Source organism: Anser brachyrhynchus, assembly GCF_964034855.1.
Source record: "Anser brachyrhynchus genome assembly, chromosome: 7".
In the NCBI taxonomy this organism is placed as follows: domain Eukaryota; kingdom Metazoa; phylum Chordata; class Aves; order Anseriformes; family Anatidae; genus Anser; species Anser brachyrhynchus.
The window spans coordinates 363,759-386,173 of NC_137701.1; the positions used below are offsets into that span (position 1 = coordinate 363,759).

The 22,415-nt window shown below is 42.3% G+C and overlaps 2 protein-coding genes across 5 annotated transcripts in view; both read left to right on the forward strand.

The window, feature by feature from the left end:
• LOC308198052 (nuclear pore complex protein Nup153-like) overlaps positions 1-5,022 on the forward strand; it is a 32,927-nt gene extending 27,905 nt beyond the window's left edge. For 3 of the 4 annotated variants that reach the window (XM_080599593.1, XM_080599596.1, XM_080599594.1), the window contains one exon: positions 380-5,022. The gene's annotated coding sequence lies outside the window, so the exon portion shown is untranslated. The remainder of the gene's footprint in view (positions 1-379) is intronic. The other variant, XM_080599595.1, reaches the window with a different exon arrangement.
• Positions 5,023-6,058: 1,036 nt separating this feature from the next.
• Positions 6,059-22,415, forward strand: part of LOC308198049 (nuclear pore complex protein Nup153-like) — a 36,074-nt gene continuing 19,717 nt past the window's right edge. Inside the window, exons 1-10 of the mRNA XM_080599585.1 lie at positions 6,059-7,903; positions 10,376-10,586; positions 12,714-12,962; positions 14,166-14,305; positions 14,388-14,513; positions 16,695-16,805; positions 16,943-16,981; positions 17,081-17,134; positions 19,938-20,096; positions 21,197-21,249. Coding sequence (XP_080455711.1) covers positions 7,664-7,903; positions 10,376-10,586; positions 12,714-12,962; positions 14,166-14,305; positions 14,388-14,513; positions 16,695-16,805; positions 16,943-16,981; positions 17,081-17,134; positions 19,938-20,096; positions 21,197-21,249 — 1,382 coding nt within the window. The 5' untranslated portion in view covers positions 6,059-7,663. The remainder of the gene's footprint in view (positions 7,904-10,375; positions 10,587-12,713; positions 12,963-14,165; positions 14,306-14,387; positions 14,514-16,694; positions 16,806-16,942; positions 16,982-17,080; positions 17,135-19,937; positions 20,097-21,196; positions 21,250-22,415) is intronic.

The window sequence follows — 22,415 nt, forward strand, 5'->3', positions numbered from 1 at the left end:
GATAGAAGGGTTAAGACTGCATCTTTAAAGCAGCTGTGCTTGATAAATGTCTCTGGTCTTAAATCAATCTTTAGCAAAGCACAGAGACTTAGCAGCAGCTTGCTTATGCCAACGCTAAAAATACTTGATGTGTACAGGTAACCATGTCAAGGCTCTGGAGTTAATCCATGAGAACAATTCCTTCTGGTATTGGCAAAGGTGAGGATGCTTGCTTCTATAGAAATGAGGTTTTGAGCTGTGACTTAAGCTGTCACTTAGGTGACTGTTTAGGAAAGCTTCCTTTTAAGCTTTGAAGTATGTAAGCTAACAAATTGTTTAAGTTCAGAACTGGGTTTACAGTTTCTTGTTCTCTGACTGTATGCAACTCCTCATGTTTCAGACTGAAAGCAGAATTGCAGCGGTACCAGTCATACAACTATAATGATTATTACCAAGATTACCAGAACTACTACTCGCAGAGGAGTTACGATGCTTACGCTGACTACAACTACAGCTCCTATGCTCCCTATGACAGCATGCAAGCTGTTGGAGACTGCTCTTTAGGAGATTCTTTAATGGCTCCAGCTGTTTTTGAGGTAAAGATAGTGCACGCTTGCTGTAAAGAAAATATTTCACAGATAATACGTTGTACAGATTTGTGTGAATCAGCAAAAAGAATCCGAAGTTGAAAACATGCTTTCTGCTTAGTGTGAAGTTAAAAGAGCAGATTCCATTCAGAGGTGTTTGTATTTAAGTGCTTAAATAGTAAATCCATAGAATTAGTGATTTATACACCATTATTTGTTCACGCATACCAAAGAATGGTTTTGACAGCATAATTGCGTACGCTTCTTCTGTTCCTGTTCTTCTGATTTGCTTTGCTTAAAGCAAATTAAACAGTTGTTGTAAGTGGTCTTATCGTGGTCAATTTATTAGTTGTGACCTCCGGAGGTCCCTTCCAACCTGTACTGTAATATTGGCTTTCTTCTAAAAATAAGTAGATAAAATGCCATCTATCCTTGTAGTTGTAGGAAGAAGGAATGGGTTGAGACTGCAGCACTTTGAATCTGTGATGCTTTCTGAAATGAGTTATGATTAAACTTAGCCTTTTCTGTCTTTCAGGAATCTTCAGTTATGACTGCAATCGGTGATGACCTAATTACTGACGGTAATAAGGGTTCTATCATTGTCACTTGAGTTTAGCCATCCTTGTGCCTTTTAACAATACAAGCCAACCTCTACTGGATGAAGAACATCTTGAAAATTCAGCTGAGGTCAAACCTCTGTGGGGTTGATCTGCAATCAGCTGGGGTTTTAAAGCTGATACAGCATACACTGACCGCATCAAGTAAAACGGGACACTGTCAATGCTTCGCAGCAGGTTTCTTGTACCTGTGCCTTCATTCCCATTTGAAAATGGTCTAATACAGAATTTTGTTCTTTGTATTGGTTCCGCTAAACAGATTTTATATTAGAAACTCAGTAATATGCAAAAGCTTTGTTCTCCACCCTGAGGTAAAAGCTTATGTTGCAGATTCCAAAAGGAGGATTCAGCTTGCACTTACAAATACGGTACAAAACATATTTGTGTCCTGGAAGGTTTGCAAAGTTCCTCACGTGGAGGCATTTTGTGTTAGTGTTTAGAAACTATCCTATGTAACGTGTATTGCCGTAGAAGTGAATTAAATGACTCTTGAGAGGGTTTCATGGCTGATTATCCGTAAACGTTATCTTTACTATCTTAAACATTGTCTTTGTCTTTATCTTGAAAGACAGTTCTAGTCCCAGCCTTCTAATATAAAAATTCCCAAAAGTTGGAGCTGTGAGGCTCAAAATTTTAGAGGACTAAATACCTCACTAAAATTAGTAGATCTAATAGCTTATTACACTTAGCTTAAAATACATTTTATTAGCCATTTCACGTGAAGTTTTTTTGTGCGCATGCCTCAGATTTGATACTTGGACTTACCAGGCTTTTATTTTCAGATCCACAGCTCTACTTGGATGTTGATGAAATGAACAGACAATTCACGGAGACAAGCGAAGAACTCTACGATTCACTCATGAATTGTCACTGGCAACCTCTGGATACGGTCACTTCTGAAATCCCCTCTGCTATTTAAGCGTCTTCTAGAGCATGACCGTTAGGACCAAAGTGCTAAAACTACATTTCTTCTACATTATTCTAGCTCATAAGTTTTAAAGCACAATGATAGGTTGGGTTTTTTTTGCTATGCTTTTGACAGTTTCTGTAATCTTTTTGTTCATCACTCCCTTCTTGGAGCATCATGAAGTCATGTAAATATTCGAGAAATGTAAAGAGGTAAATGGGGTCTAAAGATAGACTTGCCTGTGTAAATAAAAAATTTGTTTCTGCAAACCTGCCAGCAAGGGATTTTACTTGTACCTGTGTGCAGCATGTTCTCTTCCGGCTTATGGAATTTAACAAGGTAGTAAGGGTATTTCATCTGTCTTTATTTTTATATGGGCATTAGGACACAAGCAAAATCTAGCTTCCCCTTGTTTTCCTGGTTCCTTAGGTAAGCGACAAGCCAAGCCTTTCATGTGCTTGCTTAGACTGGAAGTATGTATGGGAGACACTCACAGGCCTTGCTATGGAAACACCTGTGCCCACTTTTTCCTGCAGGCTGCTGGCTCTAACTGTACTACTGATACATGCTAGGTCAGCTAAAATTGGCTTATAAATAGGGTATGTTAAGCATATGGAAGTGTAGACTTCAACTGCCATAGCTACAAACATCCCGTGGAATGAGGATGATGTCTGCTGGCACTCTCTGCATCAGCATTCAGTTTTCCCTTGCCCTTCTTACTGTTAGACTTCTCAGCTGACGCTTTACAGCGAAGAAATTGCTACAACATAATCCGTGTTCTTAAACCTAAAAAAAAAAAATCTTGGAGAAAACAACTTGCTGGTTTTCCCTCCTTGCTGGCAAGGAGAAAAATAGTCCACCAGGAACAACAAAAAAATCCTAGTAACAGCTCCTTAAGTTATACCCTCTGCTACCCTCTCTGATTGCTCTGGTCTTCCTTCATTCGTGGTAATGAAGTTTTTAAAGCTCTGGTAGAAGGATGACAGTACTCAAGTCAAAGGAGATGAGAGCAATGAGGAAAGCTTTGCTTTAAGCTAGAGCAGTCTTGCGAGTTGCTGCCTTTATGCTGTTCTTATCTTGAAGGGTACAGAGTCTTTTCCAGTCATAGGGACTCCATAACCCTATGAGTATGGAGAAATAGTTGCTAATTAACAGTGTGTATAATAAGTAAGTGAGGCTGGAAACAAAAGAATATTCCTCCAAGAAAAAAAAGGAAGCAGAAATTACTGTACTTAATAGCTGGGGAAGCTGTTAAAGCTAGTTGACACAGTTCTGGTACTGCCGTGTGTGTTTTGGGGGCAACATAAACCATAATTGCTGTGATGGCAGGTAAGAATCCAATTCTTTTTTATGGCTTAGTGTAGTCAGTGAAAGCAGTGGTCCTAAGCTGCATGCTGTTCTTAAATGTAATGCAAATTCTCTTTTGTGACTCCTCAGTACTTCCAGGTTGCTTGTAGCTGATCACCAGCAACTGCTTCTGTTAGCTATTAGCTGTTGGGTTTTTGCTAGGAATACTTTCAGTCCTGAATTGAAATGATGACATCCTGAAACAGAAGAGGCTCTTGGAGTATTGTAGGAAGCACATTCTTCCTGGTTCTAGTGCAGGTGTAGACGTAGGAGGAGACAGAAGGCAAAGAACCTCACATAGGTGGAGGGGGTGAGGTGGCATCACAGTTAGAGCTGTTGCAGTTAACTCTTCCCAAAGCATGAAAGCAACGTGGCTGGGAACAGGGATTTGTTGGGTTGCTTCTTTGTGTGAGCCAGGGAGTCTTTTGAGGGGCAGATTAATAAGAATATGACACAAGGTAGAGGTGCAATAGATGAAGCAAAGAATTTGGGTGGGAAAAGGGTTGCTTGTACGTGTCTATGGAATTGTTTCAGGGGACTGAGCTGGGGCAAATTCAAGATAATAGATGCAGCCTCCTTGAATTTGGATGGCAGTGCTGAAGCTTCAAAACCTTACAAGCTTTGATGCCACTTCAATTGTAGTGCATAGCTGTGGTACTTGAGCTCAGAAGTGCAAACTGCACAGGATTTTTTTATCTATTTTCTTCAACGTGAGCAGCAAAACATCTTCCAGGAATGTGCCTGGGTGCTACCCTGCTTTGACACGGCTTGCTTTGCATCACCAAACACAGTAGTTAGGTTGCATCGAGTACTTTGTGGAAACATTCATTGTGTTGTCACCCAGAAATGGGATGCTACAGATATGTGTTGGCCCGGCAGTATCAGTGCTGGTTTTTGGCCTTTGAGAGGTTGGTCCATAACATGTGACCTGTGTAACGAGAGGCCCACATAGATTGGTGACTTCATTAAGTCTGATGCTGTGGTGGTGTGTGACCCAAGGCCCTGAACGTCAGAAAATCAGGCTGTGGCCACCTATTTTATGCAGACTTTGCCTATTAACAAGGTCTCTACACTGTACGTTAGAGACGTGCGCCTCCTTTTCCGGACTAGATAGCGAAAATACCAGTTTTGTAGTTCAGTGAATGAGATTGGTTGGGCTGTTTGTTCTCCAGAGCTGAAAAATGTTGGGAGTGTATTCTCTTGGAGTCCACAGAAATGAAAATGATGAGAGGAAGAGAACGTTGGTTGCAGCCCGCGTGCTGCTGTTATAAAGTAGTTCTCTGATGTCTTTTTCCCTCTGCTGAGACTTATCAGCCTATCGTCCTTTCCTGTTAGGAGCGCATACCTGGCTTGGGATGGTGTGCGCAGTGCAGATTCTTTACCGTAAGAGCACAGTGAATGCCAGACTTCTTCCTGTACTGCCGTGTTAACCGTGAGTCACAAATTCAGGAAGCAGTGATTGCATCGGAACTGCTAGAATGCTTTGCGGAGTCTTTTTACTGGGTAAACTTCACAGCTGCAGTTACAACTTCCAGCCTGTGTTAGCTGAACACATCGTACTGGTGCCCGCCATCAGTTTGACAAAGATGGGATTGCAGTAGGAACTTGCTTTTTTCCTTCTTTTTAATTAAACAAGTCTTTGAAGCAACTTTTCCAACACCGCCATACTTCACTTCTTCCAGTTATTTTCTGTTTTACTTAGCTGAAATGTTTTTTTTTCTTCCAAGCTTGAGGAAGTTTTCTACAAGAATGTCCCGTAATGATTTCATAAACTCTTTTCGTTGTACCTAGCTGCAACAGAGAGTGCTTTTATTCAAAAACCTGCTGGTTTTCTCTTCCAAGAAGTAGTGGGGTTTTTCCTATCTCTTCACTGATGGGAAAGGCTGTAGGACAGTAGCTTGAGGGGCTACTAATGCTGTCATCAGTGAGCCGGGAAAAGGCAGGAGTCCGAAACGGGTAAAAAGTACTTAAAAGGATACCAAAAGAGTAAATGGTACTTAAGCCGTGGATGTTTCTTTTTGCAGGGATGCTCTGGACTAACCGCTTCTTTCTAGCACTACCTCAAAGTAACTTGCAGATAGACCTCACAGGGAAGGTTGATCAAATGGTGATGATTGCTGTCATTCTGCTGGACACGCAGATACTTGCCTTTCGTTTTGGCTCATTTTTAATACCAATTAACTTCAGTGCCTCGCGTTAATAGACACCGTTTGACTGCATCGGCAAATGTTTCTGAGTCGTGAGTGTCATTAAAGACCTGTCACCCTATGGAAATCCTTCTAAATAAGAAAAATGGAATTCAAATAAATAAATAAAGCAGCGTTTGAACTTAGCAAACCTAGCGTAGCTGCCTTTGACGCTGATCTGGAGAAGAAAAATCACGTTATCACACTACTATGGTTGCCTTAATAGGTTTGGTGTACATGAGGGAGGGAAGTATTATGTGATGTTTGCCTAGCTATTACATGGCCGATGCAGGAGGGGTTTTAGTCAGTTCCCTGAGCACGTATTGTTGCAGAAGTCGGTGATTTCACTGCCCAATGTCTGTTATTAAGGGCACGATTCATGTCCCGTTATCGTTTTTATTCTTTATTTATGTGTTTATTTTCTGGGGCGGTGATCTGTCACGATGCCCATCGTTCCCCTGCCGTGGGGTAGAATTTAGCGTGACGACTGCCTCCCGGACCAACGGGGCCACGAATCCGGCCTAAAACACTGCTTGTGCGTTGGTTGTCGGCGTGGGGGCTGTTGGTTGTCGGTGCGGGGGTATCGGTTGTCGGTGCGGGGCTTTTCTGACGAGCACTGTGGGCTCGGGGCGCCGTCCCACGCCCGGCGCGGTGCTGCGGCACACCAGCGGTCGGCGCCACGGCGCGGGGAGGCTCTGGAGGTGACTCCTAGCCCCGTGCTTACGGTGGCCGGGCCGGGGTTCATTATGGCGGCCGGGTCCTGAGGGCGGGAGCGGGAGGGCGGCGGGACCGGGACGGGACCGGGGCGGGGCGAGGAACGGGAGCGGCAGCGGGAGGGGGGGGCGCGCGTTCCCGTGAGGGGAGGGGGCGCGCGAGGGAGGGAGGGGGAGGGTGTGAGAAACACTCCGTAGCCAATAACTTGGGCTCAGGCGAGGAGCTCGGCGAAGCAGGAATTTATTCGCGATCGCAGTGGCGGGCGTCCCGTCCGTGCGAGGACTACCGCACACCAAATTTCCCTGGTGTATTGCCAAGCACTTCCCCGTGCAAGGGCTTACCATACACCACATTTCCCGAGACTCTTCCTTTCTCTCCCTTATCTCACGCTTCGTCCGTCTCCGGCCGCGCCCCTCGCGGAGCTGCGGAACCGCGGATCAGGACTCCACACTCGCTCCGTACAAAAGTACGTCTCAATCACACGGCACACAGAGTCTCACCCGACCCCCAAGGCAATACTTCCTATTTCTTACCTTGGTCTGTGCACAGAGTTACCGGATCAATTCTCAAAGCCGGAGTGCCTGCCTTCTTCCCTTCCCCACTCCTTCACGGATCCTGCCTCTTTCATCAGTCTCGGGCCCTCTGTCAGCTCTCCGCAGAACCGCCGCCGTCGATGCACAGGACCGCTGAAATCAGCGGGGCATGCCTTCCTGCTGCTGCGGCGGTGGGGCTCCCCAGTAGGCGACTGGCTCCCGGACGAGCCCCCAAATTGTGAGAAACACTCCGTAGCCAATAACTTGGGCTCAGGCGAGGAGCTCAGCGAAGCAGGAATTTATTCGCGATCGCAGTGGCGGGCGTCCCACGAGCAGGAGCGCCCCTGCTGGTTCCAAAACCCAGTTTATATACTTTTTGATGACGGGACCCTCCCCTGTTTCCCCACTGAGGGGGTGATCCAGGCTCACAATCTGTCTGATGCTTCCCAGACAATGCATGGCCTTCAGTTGCCGGCCTGTTAAATTTCGAATTTCTTTCGACTTTTTTACTGGTTGAAGCGGTAATGGTTCTTCACTTACCTGACTTGACTCAACACCGTGATTTTCCCCGAATTGTTCTACGGAGTCTGGTTGTCTGCATTTTACAAGGTCGCCTGCTAAGCGTTCTTATCGCTGCAAGCACACCTCGATACCCCATTCCTTACCTTTAAACAACGTAACTCTGCAAAAACAACATTTTTATTCCCACGAGGGGCAGGGCAGGCCCCGCGGCGCGTGGCGGCGGGGGGCGGGGGGGCCCCGTGACGGCACCGAACGCGGGGGGGGGGGCGGTATGGCCTCGGGCGGCGCGACCGGTAGCGGCGCGACCGGCAGCGGCATGGCCGGCGGTGGCAGGGCCGGTGGCGGCGGGGCGCCGGGCGGCAGCCCAGGAGCCCGATCAGGAGGAGGAGGAGCAGGAGGAGGAGGAGGAGGAGGAGGAGGAGGAGGAGGAGGAGGAGCGGCCGGCGGCAAGGTGAAGAGGCGGCGCCACCGTTTGGGCGCCGCGAAGCCCCCCTGTGCCAGGAGCAAGCGGGTGAGGAGCGGCCCCCCCACAGCGGGCCCTTCCCCCTCAGCCCACCAGTTACCCCCTTACTTACCCCCTTACCTTACCCGCCCCTTTATCCCCTTAGTTACCCCCTACCCACCTCCTTACCCCCTTAGTTACCCCCTCGACCGCTTAGTTACCCCCTTAGTTACCCCCTCAACGGCTTAGTTACCCCCTTAGTTACCCCCTCAGCCCCTTACTAACCCCCTCAGTTACCCCCTCAGCCCCTTCCTAACCCCCTCAGTTACCCCCTCAGCCCCTTACTTACCCCCTTACCCCTCTACCCAGCCCATTACCCCCCTCCTCCCCCTCCCCTTCACCCCCAGCCCGCTGCCCTCAGGACCCCCAGTGCCACCCCCAGGGCTTTCCCCGCTCCCTGCACCCCTCCTCAGCCCATCATCAATTCTCTGAACGTTACCTGCCAGGCTTTGCTTCTCGTTTGTGCTGTAGGGTACAGCAGGTTGACGGTGAAAGCGGTCCGTCAATTCGGGGTGTGAAAATCCCCGTGCTGGAGGGGGGACGCGCCGAGATCCCTCCCAGCAGCTCTTTGCTAAGAAATGTCAGGACGCCCAGAGAGATGCTCTGGAGATGCCCTCTGCACATGTTTGTTCAGCCAAAACCTCTCCGCTATTAAATGAGCAACGTAGCTGAGGGGATTGATTATCATATGCAAAACCAAGGGAGCGCTACGCATGGATAGCTGCTCAATTAGGTTTTTATCACTTGCAGAAATGCCAAGTCCCTTATACCACATATTGACAATCAATCTTGTCCATCTAAAGCTGGCCTGGAAGGGCAATGCAAACATTCCCCACGCTTACAGAGCAACCGTTGAAACCTCTGGCTTGAACAGTGCATTAATGTTGAAAGTGCCATAGCTTGCGTGTGCCGACACTGTGTAGCTAACTGATAAACCTTACACGTGGATTAAAAATAATCAGTGGAGATGGTTTTCTAACTTTTCCATTGTCTGTTATCTCTGCGTGTTTTCCAGTAGGTTTATTTAAAGAGTGTGCCAGAGCAAACACGTGCGTGGGGATATCTGGGGGATTCTGCACAGAGAATGGCTGCTGCACATCCAGCGCAGATCAAATTAACAGTAACTTATCGGGGAAGAATTTTAATGATTTGATAAATAGACAAACTGATAGGTGTTACATGTGTGCATTTATTATAGCAGTTAGCTTTGTAACCAGACGAATCGTGCAAATGTTCATAACGTAAAAGGACGAGCTTTGAGCAGATAGCTTGCTTAGAGCATTTGTCAATTAATTTCAGTTTATCTTCAATATCATGTCCACTCTGCAGAAGGTTCTGTGGCTTAATGTTAATTGTCTCTCAGTGATGCAGTTGGGGAGGCACGAAAGCGACCGATGCGATTTTGTGAGGTTATACCTCTGGTTCTGATCCCTACCCCGCTGTTTTTCTCATCCTTCCCCCTACAACTTTAGTCGATAAGTCGATTCTTAGAAATACTTAAATAGATGTGTTTTGTGTGCTTGTGATCGTAATTACAGCCCACCAAACCCTCTGTCTCTTACCATTAAGCTCTGAAGGTGCCTGGGCACTGTAGACAGTATAGTTAGCAGCTTCAAAGTTCCTGGGAACTAGTCCTGGATCTAATTTACCTTTTTTTTTTCCCCCTGCCTGCAGGAGGGATGATTAGCAGGATGCCTAGCTCATGATTGTCAGCTTTCTGGATATTAATTTTTATTATTAATTTTTATTATTAATTATATTCATTTATATTAATTTATCTTTTATTTAACCGTAGTTCCTGGGGCTTTCGGTCAGGTGGGAATTCTCCGATCGTACCCGATGTATGCCGCAGAGTCAGTCTTCTACAAAATACAGCAACAGCTTTAGAAGGCTCTTGCAAGAGGAGGTGCTGGTGCTATAGCTATAGCTGTGTTTCTTCCAGGACATCTTCTGGGTTAGCCTGACTGTTGAGAGCAGAACTGTTTTTTGTGCGTATAGTCACTGCAATTCAGCATTACTAAAATTGAAAATATTTAGATTCACTGATTTTAATGGGTAGTATGGTCCTGACTGTCGCAGTAGATAATTGCTGAACTTCTGGTTTAGTTGGTTTTCACGGGAGGGTGCGAAGAGGAAGAGTCCTGGAACAAGTCTGTAGGTCAGGAGCTGTTCAGGCGTAGAGTTTCCTGATAGCCTTGCAGATTGACGACCTGCTGGTGAATTTTGGCAGAGGTTTCAAAACTTTGAACCTTGCCAAGGTCACTTGGAAGTGCAGAAAGTGATAGGTAGTTGTAAATCAATCTTAGGTGAATTTTAGGTTTACCAGAAGTGTAGCGATCCTATGCCAGGGATCAACCTCGTCGTCGTCTTCTGAATATTTGCTGTATAATATCTGTCTTCAAGGTCCGTGGAAGGTGGTATCGCAGCATATGCTGTTGACTGCGTTTCTGTAATTAAACAAGTGTTTTTTCTTTCAAGCAGGGAATAATTAGCAGAATGACAGAAACGGTGAAAAATATTGTACCGGCCTGGCTGCAGAAGTATTTCAATAAGCGTGAGGAGGAGTGTGTAGACAGAAATGAATCTGCAAACCAGGAGGAGACTCCGGTAAACTATCACCACGATTATTCAGATGAAGATACCATAATCGATGAGAGATTCACGCCTGAACCAGCAGGAATTAGTAGACGAGGTATGTGAAAAATCATTTGGAATTCTGGCCATCTGTATTTATTCACAGATTTCTAGTTTTGAATCTGAATTTCAAAAGGAAATTGGAATGAGGGTTTTGACAGAATGAAAAAAAAACAAAAAAAGTCAAAACAACTGTTTGTGAAACCGTCTTAGCTTTAAACTGTATACACAGTTACGAAGCATACATCTTATGCTCTTGGAAGGCATCAGTTAACTTTAGGTACTCTATTAGCCAGGTGCTAAATGCTGAAAATAAGTCATTTGCAAGTGTGCTGGGTTGCATTTTCCATCTTTTAAAAGATATGGAATGAAAATCTGTCTAATTGCCTAAGGCAATTAAAAAAATTAATTTGTTTTGCAGTCTTCGAAACAAAAGACTAGATGCTAGAATGGCAGAGGAAAATTCCGTCTCGTGTCCCGACTTTGTTTGTTTTGTTTTGTTTTTTTTTTTTTGTTTTGGGCTTTGATCAATTTAGTAAAGTTCCTCGTTAACTTGATGGTGAACTGGGGAACTTGTGCACGGATGTGGTTTATGAGATTATTATCCTTAAAATATTCAATAACTTTAAGGTCTACGCGGGGGGAGGGGGTGTCTTTGAGAAGGTATTTGGACCGTTGGCAACGAGGTTTGCAACTCCTTTACCTCATGAAAGATTAATTTGTCTTATATCCAGTGCCTCTCACTGTTCCTGTAGTCCTGTTGTATAAATTTGCATCTATTCTTATTTGAGTTTCTCTTAAATTAGCTGTTTTGGGGAAGTCAGCTTTTAATAAGTAAAGAAGTTTTGTCTGAGCGTGCGTAGGTAACCATAGATAATGTGGAAAGTCAGTTGCTTCTGTTGTTGGCAGAATCAAAAAATAAGGAGGAAATATCTTTGCCTCCAATCTCATCTAATTGTAAACAAGGAGATTGATGGCTTTCTGTGTAGCTGTAGCTTGGGAATGAGTTTGGAGAAAAGAATAGAGAAGGTCTTCGTGACTGAGGAACACATGTTGGCTTTCCTATGTAACTGCGTGAAAGGAGCTTTCAGTAAGAACAGCTGCACTGCAAGCTTGCTAACTCCAGGAGATCAGGAGCAGGTGGACACCCTGGAACCTTTTGCAGCTTATGTTGCTGTCCGTGGGTGTCGCTTACTATGCTTAAGAATAAGATTTTTTTTTTTAATTATTACTACATTTTGAAACCAATGTGTTTCTTCAGTTCTGAGGTATCAGTGTGCTGGAGCCTATATTGGGTGGCCTTCCGCCTGAAGAACTTTCTGTATCTCAAATGGTGCTGTCCTAAAAATCTGCTCATGGTTTGGAGAGCTAATTAGTGGTACTGCAGTGGTTATGAAGATTGAACTAACTAGTTTAAGCTTCAGTTCAAGTATCAAGAGGATAGTGGCTCAAAGTCATTTGAATTGCCCAGATTCCTGGGAGAGACAGTAGGCTTTCATCAGGCAAAATACCCATGAATAGTTCCATTCATTTAGCAAGATAGACTTCAAGGCCACCTATTCCAGGCCACTGGCATTGTTTGCAGACCCTTTGCTTCAAGAGGGAAAAATGCTCGTCTGGTTACTTGGGTCAACATCCTTGTCCCTTGGGTCAAAATCCCAATAGTTAATGGGTAGGAGATGATGTTTTGCCTCTAACGTGAGCTGATATGGAAGAACTTGGGAAAAAAGTACTGCAAACGTTCATTTTCATGTTGTGTATTCAGATTAATGTAACCTTTGTTCCAATATTATGGAAGCTGCAGTGTTATCTGTAATTTACCGTGTAATCTCAAATTTTGTAAAGCTTATTGCAAGCTGTACATGGGAGAAGGAGTATATATGTTTGATTTAGTGAACGGCCAAGTCAGCGTTAGAGCATTTGAGCACGGGGTCAGAATGTGGTGTTGTAAAACCTCATAGTTAACTACTTCTGGATGCAACATTAATACTGTGTATCGCAAGCAGTGTTGTTGTTGTAGCCAGACAGTTAGATGCAACCGTATCTGGGTGAGGAAGAAGTTAAATTTGGCTTCTCTCTTTTTGCGCTTAGAACTTGGCAATAGCATGGCTGTCGATAGGAAACAGGTTTTGGCTTCTGTGAGCTTGTCTATAGCAAAGCTAATTATCTCCCTGTTCTTGTCTAGAACCATCCACAAGTAGATCAGCACTGAACTTCCCAGTTGTGTTAACAAGGCCCTCTCTTCATCGGAGCCGTCTGAATTATACCATGCTGGATTCTCCTGTCCCACCTTGTCAGCCCTCGACATCTTCTGTATTTGGCATTGGCAGTCCTAGGCTGTCCTTGATAAAAGAAATAGAAGATTCTACCTCTCAACAAGACGATGATAACATCTCAACAACCAGTGATTCCTCCTCTAGAGCATCTGATGAAGGTGATTTTTGTGTTCTCTGTTTAATTGACTTTTTTTTTAATGTGAAGTACCTTGCGTTCTTTAATATTCCACATCACCTTAGTAAATAAAATAGGTGAATGTCAACTTTGGATGCGAGAATTAAATTGAATTTTTAGTGTTTTAGAAGTATATAATCCTATCACCTTTTTAATAGAAGCGTGCTTTGGAATACGTTTATGATACCCTGATGTTAGAAAGAGTCAATGCTGAAATATACACATTCAGCTAGGTTATATGTAAATTTTGAACTGGGACGGTAGGAAATCAGGCTGACTTGCCGTAGCTTGACAACTAGGCTGATTGTCTAGAAGGAAGAGTGACTCAGAATATCTAACAGACAGCTGGTTAAATGTGAATAAGTGCAGGTGACAAATAGGAACACGAGATGTTTTCCTGTGTTTCAGCAAGAGAAGATAAAGAAACTACTCTGTCATAAGCTATAGGCTGTTTTTTGACCTTTCTTGGTAGAAGGCTTCAGCTGTCAATACTTTCATGTCTTTTGCCAAATTCATTGAGGAAAGCACACCATTTTAAAATAAAAAATAAGCATCGTGTCGATGTAGGTTGGTACGTAGGTCTTCTCGCTGAAAGGGCGAACAGCAGGTTTGCAGCTTTTTCTAGTCCCCCATATAGACAGGGACTGACGTGTGCTCAGCAGGTTTTCCAGAGAACTTTTGTACAGCTGAGAGTAGAGTTGCTGGGCTTTAGCAATATAACCTGAGTGCACTAGAACTTTCTGGTGTGTCTTCGTAAAACATACATGGGCAGAAGATCGTTAACTCTTAGAGCAGCCTTTGGGGAATCTTCCAGGTTTAAAACCTGTGCGATTATGATCTGTGCTGGCCTCCAGCCTTTTACCAACACAGAAAAAAGCTTTGTCCGTACAAATGCACTGATGTTTATGCGGTCCTCTTTTATCTTAGCCTGAAGGAAAAAAATATCTGCATTGGAAGCACAGTATTAACTTGGTAAGATTGCTGAAAACTACTTGCAGCTCTGTGAACAGTTTTCAAGTTTGTAGGTGATACTTGGTGTTCAGTCTGTACGTGAAGTTGATCTATTTAAAGAAGCTGAAGTCATGCTTATTTTTCTGTATTGAAGAACTTGAATTAGTGTGATCTTTATTGTTAAAGTTCTGTACGTACGAGAGGCATTTACATCTAGCATACGTCATTTTGGCAGATGTTGCAGTTTTAAAAAATACTTCATCGTCACTGCTCTGGCCCACACAAGATGAAAGAACTCATTCCCTCTCGCAGCATTCTGCAGCTAGCTCTAAGAAACCTGCATTCAGTTTATTTGTTTTTGGAGGACTGTGTCCTGTAAGTACTGCACAGTATTTCTTTTAATCAGTTTGAATGTGTACCTGCTTTTCTATCCACTTCTCATACTGTGTTTCCGTAGGTACGTGGAAGCACGTCTGTTTTTAAGCAAAACCAGCTTGGGTTTTCTCCATTTTACCCCGGAAAGACGGCCTATGCCGGTGGTGCAGCTGTAAGATCAAGGCAGCCAAAGACGGAACCTTATCAGGTATGAGAAAAGTAGTGTAGTGGGAAATAGTGATGGAAATAAAAAAAGCAGCACTGCCAAAGGAGCTTTGAGCAGGGAGCTGAATATGTGGTAACAGTTGCTCTTCTGCCCTCTTGGTCTACAAAAATAGACGTCTGAGATTGATTTCTGTTTAAATTCTTTAATGACAGTTTTTACCACAGGTAATACTTGTCAGAAAGAACAAGAATGACAGTTTGGGCTAGTTGTTGGTAGTTGGGGTTTCCTCTGTTGTTAGGTCTTTCAAAAAATTCCATTTAAGTGCCATTGTCTGCCTCTGACTACATTACGTTAAAATAACTTGATGCAAAAAAGCCAATGACAGCATAACTTTGAAAACTTGTGTTTATGGTAGCAAAAGCTACAGTAGATAAACCTGGCTAATATTTATCTGTGGATCTTCTTTTCCAAGCATGCCTACATTCATGCTATGGATATGTTGTATAAACCTGCAGTCTTTGAAAATATCTAAAATCAACTTTGCTGATCCTTTGTTCTTCTGGTACACAGAGGCATGCAGGACTAAATGCAGTCCCAAGATAAGCAGTAACATGCTTTCTGTTTTGAACGATTCATATAGTTCTTGGAGAGAGTTATTTGCCCCCAAGAGTTCTTGGAAATAGCAAATAAAAACTGCTGACAACTCTGATTAGCTAGAGCTGAATCGAAAAGGAAAGTCAAATCAGGTTTGGTAGGAATGTATTTAAATGAAAGTGACTTTTATCGATAAATCAAAAGGAATTTGAAGAAAATGAAAACGCGGGTTTGCTGGCTCTGTTCTGACAGTCCATTTGTGCAACGGAAAAAGGGCAGTACAAGTACCTCACTTACGGGAAACCTTGAAACCTTGTGGTGCAAAGCTGGGAACCCTCTTTGGTCGGCTATTTTTGTTTTTTACAATATTACTGCATTATGGTAAAAAGAGGAACCAAAATACTAGGCTTTTAAAGGAGAGAGTAGCTTGCTTCTTGCTGCTTGCTGTGAATGACAGCAAGGTACTAGAGAGTCCAGCGAAGGGCCACCAAGAAGATCAAGGGACTGGGAGCACCTCTCCTCTGAGGAGAGGCAGGGACTGCTGGGCCTGTTTAGCATGGAGGAGAGGAGGTTTGGGGGGATCTTATTGGTGTATATAAATACCTGAATGGATGGTGCAAAGAGCATAGAGAGCCATTGTGTTTTCAGCGGTGCCCAGTGCCAGGTCAAGAGGCAACAGGCACAAACTGAAACGTGAGGCTCTGTCTGAGCATCAGGAAATGCTTTTGCACTGTGCGGGTGATGGAGCCCTGGCACGGGTTGCCCAGAGAGGCTGTGGAGTCTCCCTCTTTGGAGGTCTTCAAGAGCTGACTTGACATGGTCCTGGGCAACCTGCTCGGGGTGGCCCTGCTCGAGCGGGGGGGTAGACCAGGCGATCTCTAGAGGTCATTTCCAACCTTAACCATTCTGTGGTTCTGTGAGTCTCACTTGTGTTTTTACATGCTGCGTGGTCTGCTTCCTGTCTTCACATCGTGTGATAAGCACAGTGTGGTTATATGAGGGGTTTAACCTGGGAAGAAAAAAAGTCACACCAAAGGAAGTTTTCGACTGATATTTGAAGTTGGGTGGTGCAAATAAACAGTTTACTTTTTCAGTGTAATGTTTAGATCTGTTACAGTTTAAATCAGATCTTTATCTTTTAAGACAAAGATTTGCAGCCAACTTTAATCTTGGGGGAAGGGAGGAAGCAAGAGAGAAGTAAAACTAGTTCCTGGTTATGATTGTATACACTGATTTTAAGATGGTACACTTAGACCATCGTGAAACTCTGAGGTCTGTGTTGTTACTGAAAATGCTTTCTGTACCACAAGCCTTTTCTTGAGTTCTGTTTCCCTGATTACTGCTTCGGAGGCCTTAGCAGTCCTAGCATCATCCGTCTTGACCTTTTACAAGTACGGAGTTCTTTTATTGCTCGTGCAACAAGCACGTGCAAGATGCACTGAGGCCCAAGGTAAACTTCATTAAACTCCGAATGTATTCTCTTCTTTATGGCTTGAACTCCCAGTGACTGCATTTTTCTCTGTCATCAGAATATATTGATTGTATCATCAGTGTAGCCTTGGGACGTAAAATACATGCCTCTTTAGCTCAGAATTGACCATTGTAACACTTAAAATGCTAATTTTTCAGGCACAAAGGAGAGCAAAAGCTAGACAAGAAACTGTGTGGTCCCGCGCTACGTTAAGTACCTCAGCACGGCGCATCTTGGAGGCAATGGAGAAGCTGTCAAGCCCTTTGTTGGTAAATAGCACTTCTTTTAATCTGTTTTTGCTTCATGTGTTTATAAAACTTAGTAAATGTGCCATCAAAGGATAAAGATAAAACTATTCTTCCTTACGTTGTGGCCGGTTTAATTTATTGCGCTGTTTTTTCAACAGGATGCTAAAAGAATGGCATCTGTTTTGCTGCTGTGTTGTGTAAGTTGACCATGAACCCCCACATTTTTGTTGCAGGGAACCCTCTCTCTCAGGAGAAAAAAATTGCCCTCTAATAGTTATGCTTTGTTTTTTCCTCAGCCTCCGGACATAGATAAACCGGATATTACTGACTTCCAGTCCAAACGAAGAAAGGTAAGAACCAATAATGTCTTTAGCTGAGGTAGATAACTTTTTCAATGCTTTATCACTATTAGAAAAATTTTCTCAAACCTCAGTGACAACATAGACATCAAATCAAGTTAATATTGGCATGTATCCACAGTAGATGATGGGCTGTGAAGATTACTCAGGTTAAGAATTATGTTATCTTTGTAAGTTGAGAGCACCAACTCTAGAACACACCAAGTCGTTTTATCTTGTCCCCCAACTTGGGGTGAAGCTGCATATTAAAATTCCTGTTGAGGCAAGTTTGCTCTTGAAGAAATGATCACAAATAGAAAAATACTGACTGAGTGGTCATATAGACTTTGTACAGACTTCCGTGTTCATTCGGGCACAGAAAACTAGTTTTTGTGCTTTTTATCACCATTCAAAGTAAAGAGGAGGAAAATTGTTAATTTCCGACGCTATAAATCTTACGCTCCTAAATTCCTATTTGGAGGTAGCACAGAACTGGTGAGAATGCTGTGGTAAAGCATGATTTCCTTTCATTTTCTTTAAAAAATGAAAACTAGTCATCTTTTTTTGATGACTTTAGTTAGGGGTATCATTAAATTGCAAAACTGTACCAGGCACAATAGCTCTTGGTGTATTAAATGCCTAACTGGGGGAATTAATATTTTTCATTTTTACCTTTAAAACCAGCGATGAACCATCGTTGGAGTCTGATAAATTTTCCATAAAATTAAATGGGCATCTCTTTCTGCGAAAACATCTGTGTTTCCAGTATCAGTCTGAGTGTACAAATGACCACTTGTTAAGTGTATGGGCTTCTTAGGCTGGAAATCAAAGTGGACAGTAATACTGGTTGCTTATTGCTTTTAACTCTTTCAATCTCTGTATTGTTTAGCCAGCACAATCTCCATTTGGTAAAGTTCTAAAATGAATGTAGCAGCAACTGCTTAGTTTTTAGGGGGGTAGAGGTTTTTTTTTTTCTTTTTCTTTTCCGACGCTATAAATCTTACGCTCCTAAATTCCTATTTGGAGGTAGCACAGAACTGGTGATAATGGTGTGGTAAAGCATGATTTCCTTTCATTTTCTTTAAAAAATGAAAACTAGTCATCTTTTTTTGACGACTTTAGTTAGGGGTATCCTTGGGCTTATTAAATTACAAAACCCTTAAATGACCACTTGAAGATCAGGTGACTGAAGGAAATAACAAGATGTGCAAACTTTTCATCTTCTGTTCTAATGAGAAAAGGGACAGTGTCTCAAGAAGTTTCTGTGCTAATTCCTTGATTGGATGGATGTATAATTAAGTTTACAATCACTTCAGAGTTTACAAACATCTCAGATTTCCTGGACCATCTTTTCACCATCTGCCAAATTACAAGGGCATGGAGAAGTGAAGTATATCATAAATATTATCCAAATAACTAAAACCAAATCTGGTGTGAATTCTCAGTTATATTATAGCAATACACCTGTGATAAGGCATTAAGAAAGATCTGCCAGATTTGCAACAGAGAGCCTGAAATTGTCAGCCACTAAATGAATGTTGCACGCAGCTGTCAGTGGGTGAAAGGAGATAGATTGTCTATTCATAATACTAGAATTCATAATGGTGGCGGGAGAAGGGTAGCCCGTGATGAGAAGCAATTATTTGCTGAGGAGACGATCGTGTGTTTTCCTGCTAAAGTGAACATGCGGTTGACGGAACACTTGTGCACTCGGGCTAAACTTCTGCAGTGGGTAGCAGTGATGTGGTATTTTTCTTATTTCAAGGAACTGTACCAGGCAGAATAGCTCTTGGTGTATTGAATGCCTAACTGGGGGAATTAATATTTTTCTTTTTTACCTTTAAAACCAGCAATGAACCATCGTTCACTCGAAGTAGATTTGTGAACTTACATAAAACATGTCTTATTCAAGGTTTCAAACTGAATGTAATATTTTTTAGAAAGATGTATTTTTATATACTTTAGAGAGAGTGTGAATTCTATTACTAAGAGCTGGGAGATACTGTGAAATTAAAGCTGCAGCGTAAACAAAAATTTCCTGTTGGTATTGATTTGAACAATAGCATGCTTCCTAAGACTGTATTTTCTGATCCTTAAGACCGCAGGCGGAGCCATCGGTAAATCTTGTAGCCTTTAGGGTTTGTTTTCTGTCTGACAGTTCAGTTAAGTCAGTTTTGCAGAACACGCAGTGGTCTGTGTTAAAAATTAACTCTGGTCTGTGAAAATGCTTTGAAAAGGGAAGTCAAACCCACTACTTGAAGTGCATCTAATGTACATGTAAAGCATTGGATCATATTTTAATGAATGAGATTATTGTAAGACTGACAAGTTGGTTTTTTTGAGTGTGTTCTATTGTTTGTGTAACTTTGAAGGGGGAAAATGTAGGGGATGTGAAGCCCAGAAGCCTGTATAATTAGTTGCTTAACACTTCAAATGTTAAATTAATGAATTAAGCTACTAAAAAAAAAAAAATCACAGTGTGGGCAGAGGAAAAGATAGGAGCATATTCTAGGAACATGGGTTATTTTAATTATGGTAGCATGAATTATTTTGTCTATGAAGCTAACTGCCAAATTTTGAAATGGAATTCAGTCAGACTTTGGCTACTTATATATAGCTTTATGGATTTCGTTACTGGTTTTCTGGTGATTTCCCTCTACAAGTTGAACGGTCTTCAGAATTTTCAAATTGTATTCATTGAGTGCCAAGACCGATGGGGGGAGGTTTATAGTTCTGTAATTTGTTTTCATCAATAAATATTGGAATTAATTTGGGTGGACGTAAGGATAAATTGATTGCTGTTTCCCTTTCAAAGCTGGAATCCCAGAATGCATTCCAGCCTCCACCTGTTAAGAGACTTGTGACACCAACGGTAAACCGTCAACCGATGCGTTATACGCGGTATTCTGAACCATCACCGACTTCAACTACTCAGTCCAGCAAAATTTGCCAGAGAGTAGACACAAAGTACCAAGTGAGTACATTTTTGAGTCCTTATGTGCCTGTTTTTTTTTTCCAGTCTTGGAATGTTTCTCAAACCAATTGTTATCCTATCTTTGCAAAAAGTACTGATAGTATGTTTGAGGCGAGCTTTAAGGCAGTGGGAACCATTGTGAAATAGATTGAGCTTTTATGGATTTAATTCTGTTTTTGGAACACTCAGTGTCTTGTGGTTGTTTTCACGATGTCATGATGTGCTATTGAGTCATCCTGTTCTCAGTGAAAGAATATTAAAAGACAGAAATGTTTTCCTTTTATATTCTCATGTACACGAAGCTGTCACTGATGAAACATGCTCGTGTTCTGTGTAAACTATTCCAGGTGAGCTATGTGCTCCAAGTGAGAGTTCTGACAATGTGCTGAGTTATCGGTTTTGATTGCTTTGGAGTAGATGGAGTCTGATAAATTTTCCATAAAATTAAATGGGCATCTCTTTCTGCGAAAACATCTGTGTTTCCAGTATCAGTCTGAGTGTACAAATGACCACGTGTTAAGTGTATGGGCTTCTTAGGCTGGAAATCAAAGTGGACAGTAATACTGGTTGCTTATTGCTTTTAACTCTTTCAATCTCTGTATTGTTTAGCCAGCACAATCTCCATTTGGTAAAGTTCTAAAATGAATGTAGCAGCAACTGCTTAGTTTTTAGGGGGGTAGAGGTTTTTTTTTTCCTTGTTTGTTCATAAATGACAGAAAACAGAAAAGTATGTCCCTTTTACGGGGTTGGTAAACACAAGTTTTGATGAAAACTCTCCCCCCTACACACAATTTTTGTCATTTTGTTTAAAATAATTACTTTCTTTGTTAGAGGATTTGACAAATTTGATTTAGTGTTCTATCAGTTTGTCCTCAATGCTGAGTGAACCAGTGTGCTTACTTTAGCCCCAAAATTTAATTGAACTGTACCCACAATGCTGAATTAGGGAACAACGTTAAGTAGGTGAGGTGTATTCAGTGCTATAAAATTAAAAATAAATAAATAAAATAAAAACCACAAAAAACCACATGAAGTGGTTGTTGGTACTTTGTGTATTCTGTACATATTCAGCTAAGTCTTGAACTAAACTTAACTTGCAGGGGATGAGAGAGAAGACTTTGCCTGCAGAACAGCGAGCAGAACCATCTGAAAGGTATGACATCTATTAATTTAAAACTTACTTGAAGGAAGAAAGACATCTCCTTTTTCAGTATGGTCTGCACCTGAAAGGTGGTGACAGTTCTCAGTAAAAGGAATGGGAAATCCAATGAAAATTTTGTATTTTGAGGCAGCTGCAAAGTCTGGATTGTGTTTGAAGATCAATATAACTTTGAGAAAATTGTTGTTTTTATGAAAGGAAGGAAGATGAGCAAGAATAAAAGTACTGATACACCACTTTTTATCCCAAGTTTATCTTCTGAGTAGGATACGAAGATGGGAAACGAGGCACGTTTTCTGTATCCACAGAAAGGATCTTTGCTATTGGAGGCCTAATTTTTTCCTTCTACAGGAAATATGGCTCATTTTGTAGTTTAACTAAATCTGTAGCGTTACAAATTTTGCTTTGACAGATATTTCATGGTTTATAACTCAGTTTACTTATAACAAAATAATTTGTCCCTCCTAATGTTCCCTAGGGGAAAAGCTATTAGTTTTAGCTATTTAATTGCTTGCAGTTTGAAAGCTCTGTCCTAATGGGATGATTCTTTCTGAAGCATTCTTTAGAAGGTGAAGTAGGGGAAGTGAGTTACAGTTCAGGAGGATGTTTATTGATGTGTTTTTTTCTTTATTTTTTAAGCAAAAACATGGAGGAAGATTTATGATTTATTATTCTTTTTTTTAATACTCCTTTCATGATGAAGTTAATTGTCTGCTTTGAGTTCACATGAAGACCATGTGTTCTTTAGGATCATTTGAGGCCAAATGCTAACTCATCTCTAAAATAAAAAAAATCCAGCAGAATTAATTGAATTTCTTCTTGAGGAGACTGCTTTGTGTTATACTGCTTTCTTGGTTTAGGTCAAATGAGTTATCCTCCAGATAATATTGATGGCTTTTCCTTCTGGGCAAATGGTGTTTTGGGTAATAATGCTTGAGTTAAGGGACTTTGCACTCGGTTTTTAGGGGGGCCGCTCTTTTCAAAGAACAGTAGCAGGGAATTTTGTTGACTCTATGCTCATCTGCCAAGCAATTCTTAGGTGACCATGGGCATTCTTTGGCTTGCAGGAAGAACTCAACACTTTGTTTTGGCATCTAAAAGTTGGACTTCACAACAACCACCTTTTTAGGGGTGGAAGCGACTGGCTTTAAGGTTCTGGT